Source organism: Notamacropus eugenii, chromosome 2 (assembly GCF_028372415.1).
Source record: "Notamacropus eugenii isolate mMacEug1 chromosome 2, mMacEug1.pri_v2, whole genome shotgun sequence".
NCBI classification, from domain to species: domain Eukaryota; kingdom Metazoa; phylum Chordata; class Mammalia; order Diprotodontia; family Macropodidae; genus Notamacropus; species Notamacropus eugenii.
In genome coordinates, this window is record NC_092873.1 from 465,577,658 (window position 1) to 465,595,361 (window position 17,704).

Here is a 17,704-nt window from a genome sequence, read left to right on the forward strand (position 1 = left end):
TCAATTAGATGTAGGCTTTTATTTGGTCATGATTTTCAGATAGTATAAAAATTCTTGAACTTTCTCTTGACCTCTTCTCTAGCTTAGTTGTTTCTGATACTATTATTTCTTACATTTTCTTCCCTCACAATTTTATGATTCTGTTTTAATATTTCTTCTTGTATTACTGAGTTTTTTATTCAGTTCATTCTAATTTGCAGGGCATTCAGTTCCTGGATGGGATTTTCCATCAACTGTTCTAAGTTGTCAATTTTCTTGTCATTGCTCCCTCTCCTAGTTATTCCATTTTATATCTTGTATGATCTCTTCTTAAGTAGTCTTATAGTTCTGCTGTCTAGAACTTTTTTTTTTAAGTTTCAACTGGACTTGTGGGATTGGTTTCTTTCTCCAGGTTTAAGTCACTGGAAATCTCTCCAAGTATTTCTTCTTAATATTTAATGTACTTGCTCATCTTAGCAGCTTCAAGTGTTGGGAGACTGGTATGGACGATGATTGGGTCCTGCTCCTGTATTCCTAAATGGAATAGACAGGCTGAAGATGATCTTGAGCATGGTAGACAAAATTAGGTTCCTCTTTCAAGGTACTCCAGTGCTGCTCTCTCTTGCCAGAGAAGTCTGGGCTGTCCCCCTATATTATGCTCTACCTGACTGACTCTAGCCATGGCACTTTGTGATTACCTGAGCTAGGTTTTTTTTTCCTAGGACTCTTCTGTCATGGAGGTTAGTCACATCTACCTTAATTGGGTGCCAGACTGTATAGGCTTTCCCCTGTTGCTCAGGGGCAGCTTTGAGCTGTGCTATAGTCCCAACTTATCTTCTTGTAATGGTAATTTAAATGCAGAGATCTTTCATATTCATTAATAAGCCCATGTGACTTTCCTGGGTCACATGGAAGTCTGAGTCACGTGAGTTTCAGTAACATGCAATCTGTGGGGGGCGGAATTTGCTGAATGGATGGAATAGGAAAGAACAAGAAGAGGCAGAGACAGAGCAGAGCTAAGAGGAAATTTGGTGAGAGCAGTCAGAGCTGAAGGATGCAAGTCTGCAGTTGGCTGTGAGTATGAGAAGGGTATTTTGTTAAAGGAAGCCTGTTTGTGATTTGTTTAAGGGGCCTGGTTTGCGGGAAGCCTAGAAGGAGGAAGGCCTGGGATAGTGTTGTTCTCTGCATGGTTATAGTGTATAGATTTCTTTGTTACTACGATGGATTTGGCTTTCTGGTGTCTGAATAAATGTTCTGGTTCTGTCTTCCATGTGGGGAGTCAGGGATATTTTGAGATTCAAAATTGCACCAGAATATTCATGGCCGCCATGGGCGCTGTGAGTATCGCAAGGGTGCTACATTTCTTCACCATACCTAGAGCATTCTGGTGGTACCACTGTGCACCTTTGAGTTGAGTGGAAGAATTTACAGGATCATTTTCCTTATTTAAGCAGTTAATGGTACATTTTTAGGTTTTACTGTGGTGCTTACAGAGAATCTGGGTTCCTCCAAAGTTCTAGCATGCCATCACCTTCCCACAATTCCTACAATATGTCTTGTTTTAAATATCATTTTTCTTGTCCTTAGTTTTTCCTACCAGGCTCAACTCACTCTGACCATTAATATTCCTGATATTTTTTATTTTATTTATTTTCAGTTTTCAACATTCACTTCCATATGTTTTAAGACACTTTGTTTTTAAATTGACATCTTTGGTTTATACCATCTGAATTTCCCCTTGTATTTCTCCCAGAGAACTTTTTCTTATAAAAAAGGAGTTTTTTTTAAGTAAAAGGAAAAGAACTGCCTTCCTCCTCCTCCTCCCAAAAAACAGGAAAACTAATCAATACATTGAAAAACATCAGAAATACACGCAATGTTCCATATCTATGGACCGCTCACCTTTACAAAGGATGGGGAGGAGGTATTTCCTTATTTCTTCACTGGGGCTAAGTTTGTTTTAAGTAATTGTAAAACACTAATTTTCAATTGTTCTGTAGTTATTCTTTCCATGAAGCTTACTATACTCATCAAGTGTACTGTTTCCTTGGCTCTGCTTAATTCATTTTGCCTAAGTTCATGTTAATTTTTCCATGCTCCTGACACCATACTTTGATAGGACTACTTTACTCTTGTATTCAACTTTTATTACCTGCCTTTGCTCTCATTTTCTGTATGATTTTAAAAATCTAAACCTAAATTAAAAGAACAATAAAACAAAACTAAGTGCTGTTTTATTATAATGATAGATTTTGGTCCCAGAGAGGAGATGAAGAAATGAGAAGTGCAGGACTATGGGTATTAAATGTTGTATATACTGTTAGCTGTAAACAATGTGTCAGTGAATCTTTATTTTTTTTTTCTTGGTTACAAGGGAAAACTTATGAGGAAGAAGGATTTGGGAGATGAGCAGAGGAAAAGAAGCATACTGGAAAATGTGATATAAAAACTAAAGATACAATAAAACAAAAATAAAATCTAAGTCAATGCACTTTGTACAATCTGTCTGTGAATTTATGAGAAAAAAAATTATATCTTTTCTTTCACTAACCTCTAACTGAAATCTAGCATTTCCTTCAATGATTAAATAGCCTTCCGTTTTCTGCTTGATTCTGTGGATAATACCTCCACCTTGAAATAAATATTCTCCTTTCAGGTCAAGTAGTTCAGTCCTGAAAAAGAGGGTTCCTTTCGAAGAAATTTGGGGGCCAGCAGAACTATACGCATATTCTGGTTTACACAGTAAGTGGCAGATCTCTCCTTTCTTCCTGGAATTAACTCCAATGTCCAATTCCCTGATAATCTGACCTTTGACAAGACTATTCATTTCTATCATGACTGGACAATTACACTGGACAGTTTTCCTTTGTAATAGATTTGAATCTTATCTACAGACCATTGTTAGGACACCATTTTTGGGGGGGAGTAATGTCCTCTCTTTGTTCAGCAAGAACACCTGCTGAATTCTCTCCATCATTCTTGGTGACATCTTGGTAGTCACTGTCTTTTATAAGGGAAATTCCCCCAAATGTTACGGGGTTTAGTTTCCCCAAATCCTCAGTTACTCTTGGGGTTTTGATCTGTTAAGATCCTTCCTCCAGTGTCTGACTAAATAGACAACAGCACTGGACAGTGGTAATCTAGATAAGGCAAATTCCTGCAACAGGTCTGCTGTCATGTTCATTCTTTCTTTCTTGCTTGCATCCTCATGTTCAAATGTCAACCTGCCACCACTTCTGACTGGTGGGGTCCAAGAGCGAGCTGGAGTCTTCCTCAATCTCCCCTTCATAGAGAGTAAGTTCTATAAAAGGAGAGACTTTTTGCCTGGCACATAATAAGTACTAAATACATGCTTTCTGATGGATTGCTTAATAACAATATTATCCTTTGTAAAGGTTCTTAGAACTCTATAGACACTTTAATATACAGTATAACTATACTTTCACTTACATGTTTAGTAGCTGAGGAAGAAGACAACTCTAGGTCCTGTGAATAAACCATTTCTTCAGTAAGTATGCTGTGATTTGGGCTCCCAGGGTGCCCCTGAGCTATGGTTTCAGATGCAACAGGTTCAACAGGTGGACTGCCTAATTCTTCTGGGATAGAACTTTCACTGTTTAGATTAGAGCAAGAAGGTGCTGGAGACTCCTCTTCACTGGCTGTTTCTGGGAAGAGAAAGAAAAGTATAAGAGAAAAATATAAGCTTAACAAAAAAGTTTAACCCTGAATATTCTTCTTAGCATTTGTATTTGAATGAATAAAAGAATAATGCAGAAGTTGAAATGAAGATGTATTAGCTTAAAAAAAGCATCAGATGAATAGTACATAAAGATACTTCAGGGTACTTTAATGCATTTGTTTTTTAATTTTATAGGCATTCTACTCAACTGAACAGATACTGTGTGTAATAGTGCTAGAAATTAAAATAGGGATGGCAACAAGGGCACATACAGATTATCCTTAAAAAGGAATAGGAAGACCTCTTCTTCTGAATCAAGAAATAAAAGATAGAATGGATAATGAGTTTTGAAGAATACAGAAAGGAATATGAGTACAAGTCAGGTGGTTTCATTCATCTCAGTGAACTTGGAGAGTAAGTTATTTGGTATACAGAATGGGGGTTAGAAATGAATAGTACAATGTGTTTAGTTTTGAAGTAAAAGAGCTCACCAGAAGTTATAATAATAAAATAATAAAATAACATAAAATGTTATATACTTTAGGATTATCATTTTAAAAACATCTTTAGTATATGAATTAGGCAATGGCTGAACAAATTATGGTATTAATGTAATAGAATATTGCTGTGCTCAAATAAATGATAAAAGGGATAATTTGTGAGAAACCTGGGAAGATCTGTATGAACTGACTCAGATGAAGTGAGCATAACTAGTACAACAATATATATAATAACACTGATGAAAGATCAACTCAGAAAACTTGAGAATTCTAATCAATGCCATGACCAAACTAAGAAGGCTAATAAAGAAGTATGATGTGTGTTCATCCTTCAACCACGCCATCACAGAAATGATGACATGACTTGCACTTGACTTTGTTTTGAGTGAGGGAGGGATGTGCAGGTCACCAGCCTCACTTCTCCGCCAGAGCCATCTGAATCCAGTGACCAGATATTCATCAGGATGACTGGAGATGACCCAGGATAAGACAATTGGGGTTAGGTGACTTGCCCAAGGTCACACAGCTAGTGAGAGTCAAGTGTCTGAGGTGAGATTTAAACTCAGGTCCTCCTGACTCCTGCACTGGTGCTCTATCACTGCACCACCTGGTACCCATCTTCTGATAGAGGGCTGGTAAATTTTTGGACATGCTCAATGGGAAATTTGTTCTGCTTGACAAAGCTTTTTTGTTAGAAGGGTTTGGTTTTTCTTTTCTTTCAACTAGGAGGGTGGAAGAGAGAAAACAAATACTTGTTAATTGAAAATAAAAGTTTAAAAAATTCAACTTAAATAGGATTGCTTATAAATATATTAATCATATGCTAACAACCTTACAGTCTTAGCATTTAAGCTTAAATTTCCAAATTCAAGAATGAGTTAGCCTTACCTTTTTGCTCTCTTCTCTCATCTCCCAGTTCTTTCTTGGATGTTTTAGATTTCATAAGCTCTTTGTCCCATGCTGCCAAAGCTTGTTTTTCCATTCGACGAATCTCTGCTTCTTCTGCATCTAAACGTCGTTTCCACTCCAGCAGTTCCTCTGCATGTTGTCGCCTCTGCATCAATTTCTGTTCTCGTTTAGTGAGAAACCTACAGTCACATTATGAACAATGAAAAAACAAGACAACAAACATCTATTGCCAGAAGTCCTGTAAATATTCTACCTTACCATAAAGCTGCACAAGACACAATATTCGTAAAAAACCTTCTCAAAAGTTATTTTGATGTAATAGGTTCCAGAGATTAAATATTCAGAAAATAAGAAATTTTACTCAGAAGTTTACAAAATATGCAAAGGCAAATGAAATATAAATAGGTACCACAAGACAAAAATTATAATACCTGGGTAGCCATGCCTGTTAATGCTAGCACTTCAGCATTACAATCATCTTTCATATGTGCTTCTTTCCCATAAAAAAGTCCTATTCTTAAATCTCTGACTTAAAAAACAAAAATGAAAGTGCTTATCAGGGAAGTCACAGTGCTTACTTAAATTACCTGGGAATGCTAATAGAGAATGATTTACCTGGTTTAATGTCTTTTAAGATTTTGCATCTCAAATCCTTTATCTACAGAATTAGTATATTTATACTTTTTACTTTCAAGTCAAAAATGTGCATGGCTGCTCAGCAAAAACAAAACAAAACCCACAAGAAACCAAACATGCTTTTGTCCATGCTAGACTTCTTTAAAATTCAGCTCAGCTTTGCTCTGGATCAACTGAGTTCTGTTCATTTCACCTTTTGAGATGCAATGTCATAATCTATTTTTCCAAACTGGGAGAATCCAAGTACTACAGTTACCTGTCCTTTTAGTCATCTGTCCTTTAGTTAAGTCAGACGTGTTTTTTTTTCTTGTTTGTTTATGATTGCAAAAGGATGTACCAACTACCTTAAATCTCTGAAGCTAGCCAACTTTTAAACTCAAATGGTACATTACTTTATGCCTAGCTCCAAAAAGTTAAAAAAAAGTTAATAAAATTGAATAGTTTAAAAATTATAGTATTCTCATCGCATGTAGACTAACCACAACCATTTAAAAAAGGTAAGATGTTCAGATTTCTGCTCACAGTTTTATAGTAGTTAGGTAATTTAAATGCACAAGAACAACTGTAATTGTCACACTACCTCTTTAGAATAAAGAGCATATCAGATTAATATGGTAATAGTGAGAGTAAAAAATTTATGGGAAACCTACAATTCTCCAGGATGTTAAAAACTGAACAGAGCATGCTCTATCAAAGAGTGCACTGAGAAAGGTGCAAAGTTACCTGACCAACTGGTTGTAGATATACAGCTGGAATTTGGGATGGAGGTTGGGAAAACAGACACTGAGAGAGGCCCAGTGATGAGACGTAAAGACAGAGAAGAAGTAGTGAACAGGAGAGCAGTGTCTACAAAATAAGGAGGAAGAGTTTAAAACCAAGAGAACAAAGAGGCAGAAAGAACGAGAAAGGGAAAGCAAAAGATCTGACTGAGGAACTTTTAATATGCTCTTAGGTAACATATACACTATCTAGTTAAACCTTGCTAGAATAGTAGATTCCACGACAAAAGAACTCTACATATATGTAATAAAAATGAATTCTGAATATGCACTAATTCTTAGGTTCCTTCTTTTATTATCTAAATTTTTTCACACTGGGAGAATCCTAAATACTATAGTCATTTGCCCTTTGGTTATTATTCTTATCATATCAGTAAACTTATCTAACCATATATGAGAAAGTAAGAACCTAGTTAGGTGCTAAGTAAATGATCCTGCAGAACTTTGCCATCCTACTTATCTTAATAAACATTAAACATAACTATTATGACTCTGGACCCAACATATGACCAATATTAACTTTACAAGAATACCTAATCATACATTCTAAACCTGACTAAGGAAACAGACTGCAACTATGTTAACTTGACCATACTACTTAACTTTAAAGTAATGAAATGGTTAAGAAAAATTATCCTCTGCCAGAAAAAAATCTTTTAAAAATATTATATGATGCTTATTATCTTTTCTGTTATGATTTACCCTATGGTATCTACCTTTATACCTAATATGGGCCTATTTAAAATTCAAGAACAGTGTTAAAAATGTGACAAGGCAAAATGTTTGATGCTTCAGTTAAAAATAAAGTGAATAAAGGGTCTGTACAGATCACACTGAATGAATAATGTAACTTCAAAGTAAGGAAGAAAACTCAGTATGTTAAAAATCACAAAAGAAAGAATAAGCCCAACCCATTAGTTCCTCTCTTTTTCATGTAGTACACTGATCACGACATTCTACGAGCAAAGGTTTGGATTCTAAGGCAACAGTTTGTTAATTCTCTTTGACAGAGCACGCTCCTGTTCACATACACACATACCACAACAACTTGCATGTCAAGACAACTTTTACTGCCTTGGAGGGGCAATGAAAAGTAACACAGTGCCAAAAAAGTGAGAAAATCTAAGTATAAATCCAGCATACTCCCTTCAATTTTGAAGTAAAGGACTTTGCTAACTTATTTTTTGTTATTCTCTTTAAAGAGCACAGGATACTTTAATATTTATCATCTCGTCTACAAAGGGACACAAGAGATGAGATCAAAAGTTGTTTTCGAGTAATTTGGTATATTCCCTACCCCTCCATGATCACAAAATATCTTGAGGAATATTATTTTGCTGGATTGCTTTGATTTTCTGCACTAAGGGATTTAAGAGGAAACATTCTTGCCAAGTTCCATTAAAAAACAGTGTGTCTTCCTGGCCATTCTTTGTCAATAAGTTTCTTTTTGTGACAATTATTAAAGTGCTACTCTACTTGGCAAAAGGTTCCAAAGATCTATTTATAATATAAATATCACCCACCCTCTTAAATGCACAACTGCTAAATGCATGCAAGACCTAGTACAAAAAAAGTAACAAAACAACATTGGAGCATGTATAACAAAACCATAAAGGTACGATTTACATTTCTTTTACTCTATATCTCCATAACAAAGGGCAGTGATTTCTTCCTGTTAGCATAGGTGGTGGTAACTAATTTTCCTTTCCTTAATGATTAGATAGCCTCATCAGATCTAACTTTCTGGAAACGAAAAGTGAAAGAAAATGTTTAATATATGAATTTAAAATAAAATACAGTGTAATAAAACATCCATAAACTGAATACTGGAGTTAGGTGAAGGAGGAAATTCCTTTCCATGGAAAAATACAGGTATATCTTGCCTAACAGAAATTAACTAAATAGAATAAAAGGTACCCTTTCAAATTTGAGCAGGTAAGCTTAGGACAAATATAACAAAGTACTACATAGTGGATAACCTCAGGGAACTTATTATTCCAAGAGGTGATATAAGCAAGAAAAATATAAAAAGGGGTTGGACAAATTTGTGAATGACAGTCATAAATGTTTACTCCAAATAAAAACTGGACTACCTAATAAACGGGAGCCTCTATTTGCAACCGAATATTGGACTAGATGGATCATTGCTATATTCTGACAATTTCTATTTTTCTGTGAACAGAGAAATTACAGCTACATGTCACATATTTTTCTAAGTAACTACCTAGTTTGACCTGTATTACTACTTAAGTTTTGGTACTCAGCTGTGCTTAGTATCACACATTAAATAAGATTAACTGTGTGTCTTAATTGACATTGGAACAAATCTTTCTTACTCAAAAAGATCTTTACTAGGTCCTTAACAACACTGTGTGGTGGAAGAAGTATAAGCCCTCGAGTCAGAACAGCTCTCTTATGTTATTTATAAGCATCCGTCTACGAACAGATACCCTCTAGCTTTCTGAGTTTCAGGCTCCTCCTCTGAAAAACTAAGGGAGTTTAACAGATGAACCTCCCCAGACTGCTTTCAATTTTCACATAAGGGCTTAAGGAGTGGCTTCTGCAATGTGTTCCTAGAAAGTGCATTATAAATTAACTTCAGAAAGCGAGTAGAATTACAAATGGTTTAATTTATATGGATGCAAACTTTAGAAGGAACAACTCTTATTAGACCTGTCCAAAGATGTCATAGGCTATTATGTAAAGTAGTGACCACCCTTTCATTAGGGGTCTGTAAGCAGGGGCTAGATGACAGTGTGTTGAAGGTTTCAAGTAATAGTTGTTCTAGGTAAACTCTAAGCTTAGAACTCTTTAAGATTTTGTGATCCCGAGAGAATAATTTTGTAATTCAAGAAATGAGTTCTGAAGGACTAAAACCAAAATAAAACATGGATCTAACAATATGATATAAAATCAAACTACCTATAAACCACTATAATTTAAAAATACAAAAAATTATGTTTGTCCCATAAAATTCAGCAAAAATGTACTATATACTATATAAAACAACCCCAATGTACATTTGATGTATTTTTATTTTAAAATACATGTATTTTAAATACTCATACATTGAGGATGTTTACATAACATACAATTAGCACATAAAACAACAAATCTAATATAAAACATATCTGACTTACCTAAAACAGTCTACTTATAATAAATAGCATGGTAGAATTGAGTCTAAAAATCTGGATATGGTGTCTAAAATAACTTAGTTCAAGTCCCAGTTCTGCTATTTATTAGCCACATGGCTGTAAGAAAGTCAGGGTCTCACTGAGTCTCAGAGATTCCTTTTTATAAGAACAGATATGATAATACTTATATGACTGAGGTCATAAGGGTGTTTTAAAGGATCAAATGAGACGATGAATGAGTGCTTTGCAACTATAAAAGGGCAGTATTCATCCATTTGGTATAATAAGCTGCTATTACAATTGTTACCTAGAGTAAATAATAACCAACATTATATTTAAAAATTTTCATACCTTTTTAGAATTTAGAAGGACTTTGTGGGGATGACCCTGGTCCCTTCAAAATATTTATATGAGGAAGTATAAGCTGATACCTTTTCCTCATAAATTTTCCTATAGCACAGAGACTCAAAATCATTGTACTAACTTTAAAGGCTGTGTACATGGCATGGATAAGAGCCTCAAGACTTTTTTGGTGAAGTTTCTCTTCTAAATCATTTTCTAGATAATAACAACTGAGACTGCACCAAATGAGGCAGTAAATGAAGTAAGACTTGGAATATAACTTTTTTTTAGGGAGCACTAAAAAAGCAAAGCACCAAAATGAATAGTAAAGAGAATGGGAGACCATCTAAACTATACTAAATTACATCAGTATTACTATATAGTTTTAAGAAAAGGGTTTGAACTTTATAAAAATGTTCCTCAAACTGCTATCTCTACAAGAACAATACTGGAGAGGGGATGAGGCAAATATTCATGATGCTATAAGAATTTTTTATTATTATATTTTTTCTTTTGACTTTTTTCTATTGGGACTATGTGAGTCTAACATAATATAATGTTGTCAGTATCCAATTTCTCTTTTTATTATGTGATCTTTTAAAAGATCTATTGTATTCAACTATTACTTGACTTACTTCTAGGAGCCAATTTTTTCCCCAAAGAAACACATTTTGAATTTTATAATATTGTAAAACATGGCATAATTAACCTCTTTAGAATATCAAGCTAAGTGATGAATAGCTAAACTTATAAGTTCACATCATGGTATTGCATTATGAATAATTCAATGGCTTGAAAAATGAAAATTAAGTGATATGGAGAAAATAATAATGGACTAAAAATCAAAGACTTTGTTTTTATTCTTGCTTTAGCCACTAAATAGCTATGTGACTTTGGGTAATAAGATACCTGAGTTCTCTAGATCTTAGATCCTTACATAAAATGTGGGAGCTGAACTTAAATGAACTTTAAGGTTCTCTCTATTTCCAAAATTTTCCTCACCCCAAAAAAGAAACAGACTGCTTTTAATTATAAATTAAATTAAATTACAGATTTCACATTTTTATCAAACTTTAGTTTATTAGTAGAGGTAAAGTGAACAATTTTTCTATTATAAGAAGTAAACAAATTTTCTCATTCTGTTTCTCTGTCTCTATCAGTCCAATGAAAGATTACAAGGTTTTTGTCTCAGTCAGCCTGTAAGAGACATAGCCACTCTATTAAAACAAAAAGTACTAAGGTCCCCTTTGTGCTCCTGAATTAAGGCAAAAATACTCATTACATGTTTTAAATCTACTTTAGTATGACTTAACTTAAATGTGACTACATCTCTGAGCTAAGAGTAAAAGTCTTAATCTTAGCTTTCTTAAAGACAACAGACTTATATATGGTATTTTCATGTTTGTGTGAAACAAAGTGATATATGGCATCCATGCCAGTAAACATGTATAGTCAACTCTTGATTACTCAGGAACCGATTGATGAGTATTTTGCCTTTTTGTTTTTTACCAAATGGTAGAAAACATAACTCAAATTTGTAAATTTTTTTACTCTCTGTCAGTAGCTTCTAATTTAAAGAGGGTGAATATGAGTATTTTAAATAATGCTTAGGAAATTTATCCATGGTGCCCTGGTATATTAATTAGGAGAGATAAATGAGTTAATTTTATCTCTACAATTTGTTCTCCTCATTGTACAAGGAAGAAATGTTTCCAAATTCAAATTTAATATTGCCAGGAACCTAAGGTTTTTATAGGTCTAGTGATAAAATTTAAGAGAAAAAAAACCTAAGATTTTAATAGATGACCATTATATAATGTCTACTTTTTAACGATACTTTGTAATAATGAAAATCCACCACAGAGAGAAACTCCCCTTCTTATACTTCATTTTATTCAGGATATAGCTTCTTCACAAAATATAATGTATATATTATTGTATATATTAATATATAATTAATGTATACATTATTATTATATAGGTATATATTATTGTAATGTAATATATGTATATATTATTGTATATGTATATTATTGCATATGTATATATTATTGCAATATAACATCTATATGTTTCATGATAACTTTCAAAAGGGTAGTTTTGGTTTTTTTTTTAATGAAAACTGGTACACAAACAAAAGATACAATTGAAGGGGAGGGGGGATGTCTCATCTCAAAGGAGTAGCCAAAAAAATACCTTCTATAATGTACAGATTTCTTCAAAGAAATCTGCTATACAGGTTAAAGACTACATATAGCACTAAGTGGTTACCCTGAAGAAAAAGGTTATGGAACTATTAGCTTATTTCATAGACTAGACTTTATATTTTAATAGTATAAGGAATATTCAGTGAGGAAACTTCCTTTCCCAATACAAACTAGCACTTGTTTTGCAATATAGTCTTAGAAAACTACCCTGGGCCTGGGGCACACTGGTTAAATGATTTGCCCAGAATCACCACAGCCTTCCTAACTCCAAGGCTAGCTCTTTGTCTACTATGCCATGCTGCCCCTTGCCGCCACTTTATGATGGCGACACATTGAATGTAAACTTGAAAGGCTAATTTTCCATTTAAATGTCATTTTACATGGTCAAAGATCTAGTCATATCTAAGTATGAAATTCCGTTTGATCAAAATAGGCTATGAAAAGAGGGTCCAAGAAACAAAGATTGCAAATTCACTCAATATTACAGGAAAAAACTTATGCTTTTCTCCTAATGAGAAAAAAAGCACTCAATCTATCTATGCAGTTTAAATTTAAGCATTGTTTCAATTAGTTTTGAATCAGTAAGTAGAATAGAATAGGACTTCAAGATTAGTCATGTTCTCTCTATCAATAGTTTTATTTCCAAAGAGCTCATGTCCAGCACAAGTGTACTCGGGTTTCAGAGTAACACAGAGTTTTTCTTTTCAAAGTTTTAAATCAAAGAAGTCAAGGGACACTGCCATGACCAAATGTAAAAATATTAAGATTCACAGAAGTTTATCTCTAAGAACAACGATAATAATAACATCTCATCTATCATCATTAATTAGCTGTACTAAAACAAGATTTGGGGGAAGGCAGTGAATCCATAGTTTCACAGGAAAAAAAATGCAAGTGGGTGACCAGCAAGCAATATTAGAACTGTACTGAATTTTGTGACCTGATAGTGAATTATATGGTTATATTGAACTAACGACTTCATTTCAAATTAATATTGGTCAGTTAAGAAACTTGCATATACAGATTGACTTCTGGTTTGAATTAATAATTCTGCTTTAACACTACTGGGCCTAACAAAAAGATATCCCAACAATCTCAGTTACTCGTCATGAAACAAGATAACCTCATATGACTAAACTATTTACATTAAAGACTTTAATTACAAAAACAAATTACTTTTCATCCATGCGGCTACGCATTTTCTTGAGTTTCTGCATGATGCTGCTGGTCTCACTGCTAGAAATGGAGACGGGGGAAGGGCTTCGAGTCTCCAAGTCAGTTGGAGCTGGACTAGAAGCCTTACTTTGTTTTGTCTCATCTTCACTAGGAGGCTCCTGCAAACCAAAGAAAGGGGTAAGATATTATAAAATCTTATTGCAAATAAACTGAAATATTCTTGAACTTTCAAAATGATGTTTTAAAAAATGTTATTAGCAAAAACTATGTTCATAGTTAAGGTTTTAAAGTAATCTATTAATACCCATAATAGTCCTATTTGATAAAAAAAAGACTACTACCAGTGATTTAAATACCGTCGTTCCTACATATAAGTATTTATCCTTAAAATATTCCTGTTGGTAAGAGATAGAAATATTTTATTTTACAGATAAGAAAATCAAGGCATTCAGGATTTGTGATTTCAAATAAAGTTAATCTGCTAGGAAATCCAGATCTTCTAACTCCTAGACTACTACCTTAATTTACTGCTTAATAATTTATTATTCTGTCATTGTCATTTTTGTTCAGTTGTGTCCAACTTTTCATGTCCCCACAGACCCTGGTATGCCAAGACCTTCCATTCTCTACTATGTCCTGAAGGTGTCCAAGCTCATGCTCATTGTTTGCATGACACTATCCATCTCTGCCATCCCCTTCTCCTTTTGCTGTCAATCTGTCCCAGCATCAAAATCTTTTTCAATGAGTCCTATTTTCTCATTATATGGTCAAAGTACTTAAGCTTCAGCTTCAGTATTTGTCCTTCCAAAGAATAGTCCGAATTAATTTAAATATTAACTGATTTGACCTCCTTGCTATCCAAGCAACTCTCAAAAGTATCCTTCAGTACCACAAGTTGAAAGTGTCAACTCTACAGTGCCCAGCTTTTCATACAGTTCAACTGTCACAGACCCACACTGCTACTGGAAAAAACCAAGTTTTGACTGTACAGACCTTTGTCAGCAAGGTGATGTCTCCATTTTTTGTATGCTGTCCAGATTTTTCATAGGTTTCCTTCCAAGGTGCAAAGGACTTTTAATTTCACCATCTTCACTGATCTTTGAGCCCAAGAATATACAATCTGACACTGCTTCCATTTCTTCTCCCTCTATTCATCAGGAAGTGATGCAACCAGTTGCTATCATAGTTTTTTCTTTTTTAATACTAAGCTTCAAATCAGCTTTTACACTATCCTCTCTTACCTTTATCAGCGGCTTCTTAATTCCTCTTCATCTTCTGCCACCAGAGTAGTATCATGTGCACATATGAGATTACTGATATTTCTCCTGGCAACCTTAATTCTGGCTTTTGATTCATGCAGCCTGACATTTTGCATCATGAACTTTGTATATAAGTTAACTCAATAAGGGTGACAAGGTATAGCTTTGTCCTACTCCTTTCCCAATCTTAAACTAATCAACTATTCTATATTTGGTTCTAACTATTGTTTCTTGATCCACATAAGATTTCCTCAGGAGACAAGTAAGATGATCTGGTATTCTCATCTCTTTGAAGACTTGCCATATTTTGTTGTGGTCTACACAAAGGCTTTAGTGTAGTCAGTGAAGCAGAAGTAGATATTATTCTGAAACTCTCTTGCTTTCTCCATACCCCAATGAATGTTGGCAATTTGACCTCTAACATCTTTGCCTTTTAAAAGACCATCCTGTACTTCTGGTATTTCTTGATTCACATACTGCTGAAGTCTAGCTTGCAGAATCTGAAGCATAACCTTCCTGGGATATAAAAAGAGTGCAGATGCTTGATAATTTGAACATTCTTTGGTATTACCCTTCTTTAAGATTGGTATGTAAACTGATCTTTTCCAAACCAGTGGCCACTGCTAAATTATCTGAATTTGCTGGCACATGAGTGCGTTACTTTAACAGCACCATCTTTTAGGATTTTAAATAGCCCAGCTGGAATTCCATCACCTCCACTAGCCTCATTGTTACCAGTGCCTTTTAAGGCCCTCTTAACTTCATTCTCCAGAATGTATGGCTCTAGTTACCACACCATCATGATTACTGGTGATGTCAACTTCTTTCTTGTATCGTTTTTTTGCATTTTCTTGCTACCTCTTCTTAATCTTTTCTACTTCTGTTAAGTCCTACAATCTCTGCCTTTCATCATGACCATTTTTGCATGAAACCTTCCGTTGATATTTTCTTGAAGAGATCTCTTGTCTTTCCCATTCTACTGTTTTCTTCTATTTCTTCACATGGCTCATTTAAGAAAATCTTCTTATCGCTCCTTGCTGTTCTCTGGAATTCTGCATTCAGTTGGGTCCACCTTTCCCTTTCTCCTTTACTTTCACTTTGTTCTTTCCTCAATTATTTGTAAAGTCTCATCAGAGAGCCTTTAAGCTTTCTTCCTCTTCTTTTTCTTTGGGACGTTTTTTGTTCCTGCCTTATGTACAATATTGCAAACCTCTGTCCATAGTTCTTCAGGCATTCTACCTGATCTAATACCTTAAATCTGCTTATAACCTCCACCTCACATTCATAAGGGATGTTATTTAGGTCATACCTATACAGTCTGATGGTTTTCTCTACTTTCTTCAATGTAAGTCTAAATTTTGCAGAAAGAAGCTCCTGATTTGAGCCACAGTTAGTTCCAGGTCTTGTATTAACCAACTGGATAGAGCTTCTCCACTTTCAATTGCAAATATATACGATTTCTATATTGGTCATCTGGTAATATTCATGTGCAGAGTTGCCATTTGAGTTGTTGAAAAATAATGCTTTGCTATGACCAGAGAGTTATCTTGACAGAACTCTACTATACTCTGCCCAGCTTCATTTTCTACTCCAAGGCCAAACCTGACTGTTACTCCAATTAACTTTTGATTTCATAGTTTAACATTCCAATGATGAATGACATCTTTTTTTTTTTTTTTTTTGCTAATCTTTCCAAATGTTGTAGGTCATTATAGAATTTAGCTACTTTGGCTTTTCTGGCACCAATAGTTGGAGCATGGACTTGTATTATTTGATGCTGAATCATATGCCTTGAATTCGAACAGATATCATTTTCATTTCTGAGATATACTTCAGGACTGCTTTTCTTACCCTTTTATTGACTATAGGGTTACACCATTTCTTCTAAGAGCATCTTGCCTACAATAGTATACATAATAATTTCACCCATTCCCATTTAAGTTTGTTGATCTCCCCCACCCAAGATGTTGCTGTTCAAACTTTCCATCTCCTATTTGACCAGATCCAGCTTACTTTGGTTCACAGAACTTATATTCCAGATTCCTATACAATATTGATGTTTACAGCATGGAACTTTCCCTTTGTTACCAAGCATATCCACAGCTGAGCTTCCTTTTGGCTTTCACCCAGCTGCTTCATTCTTTCTGGAACTATTTATAACATTTTGGACACATTCTGAATTGATAGATTCATCTTCTGATGTCGTATCTATTATCATTTTAATACTGTCCATAGGGTTTCTTGGCAAAAATACTTTGCCATTTCCTTCTCTGGTACTAAGAATTTTGCACTATGGTACCTGTCCATCCTTGGTAACCCTGCACAGCACATAGTTTTACTGAAATACACAAGCCCCTCCAGCATGACAAGGCAGTGATCCAGGAGAAGTATTTTTATCGTATCAATACACAAAAAACTATAAAAATTTCCACATTCAATTCAACAAGCATTTAGTTAGATTTAGATTCTGCCTGTGTTTTCATTTGTATATGGAGTTCCCAATGTGGAAACCACCTCCATGTGGACTAGAAATGCAACTTAGAATTTTAAGAAAGTTCCCTGGGGTTGACTGAGAGGCTGATCTATCCAGAGTCACTGGCTCTGATACTGCTGGCTCTGAAACCAGCTCTCAAGCTATTACTTTGCTTGCCTCCCTAAACATTTGTTGACTAGAATAGGCAAAGTACTGTGCTAGGCTGCACTGAGTAAACACACTTTACTGACAGAAGGTAATTTCAGAATGGAGGGAACACTAACCACAGGGGATCAAGTAAGGTTTTATGGATGATTCCTTGAAGTAGATCAACTCTGAGAGGTAAGAATAGGGAAGCAGTTCATTGTAAAGATGAAGACAGCTTGTGAAAGGACACAGGCAGGGCAGGGGACATGAAAGATGAGAAAAAGCTAACAGTCCACTTTGACTTGAACAGAGTGCCAGAGGTGAATAATAAAGGATAAGACTAGAAAGGTGGCACAGAGCCAGACTGAGAGTCTGAAATGCCTAACACGGGAATTTCTACTTTATTCTAGAGGCAACAGAGAACCACTGAAGGTTTTTAAACAGGCTAATGATGTGGTCTTAACTTTTTCATTAGAAAGAT

The 17,704-nt window shown here is 34.7% G+C and overlaps 1 protein-coding gene across 5 annotated transcripts in view; it reads right to left on the minus strand.

The window, feature by feature from the left end:
- The window catches only part of CEP350 (centrosomal protein 350), a 142,700-nt gene that overhangs the window by 33,094 nt on the left and 91,902 nt on the right, over positions 1–17,704 (minus strand). For 3 of the 5 annotated variants that reach the window (XM_072648495.1, XM_072648496.1, XM_072648494.1), the window contains exons 27-30: positions 13,345–13,502; positions 6,427–6,549; positions 5,047–5,246; positions 3,430–3,644 (exon numbers count right to left, since the gene is read on the minus strand). In XM_072648495.1, the coding sequence (XP_072504596.1) occupies positions 3,430–3,644; positions 5,047–5,246; positions 6,427–6,549; positions 13,345–13,502 (696 nt within the window). The remainder of the gene's footprint in view (positions 1–3,429; positions 3,645–5,046; positions 5,247–6,426; positions 6,550–13,344; positions 13,503–17,704) is intronic. The other 2 variants (XM_072648498.1, XM_072648497.1) reach the window with 1 other exon arrangement.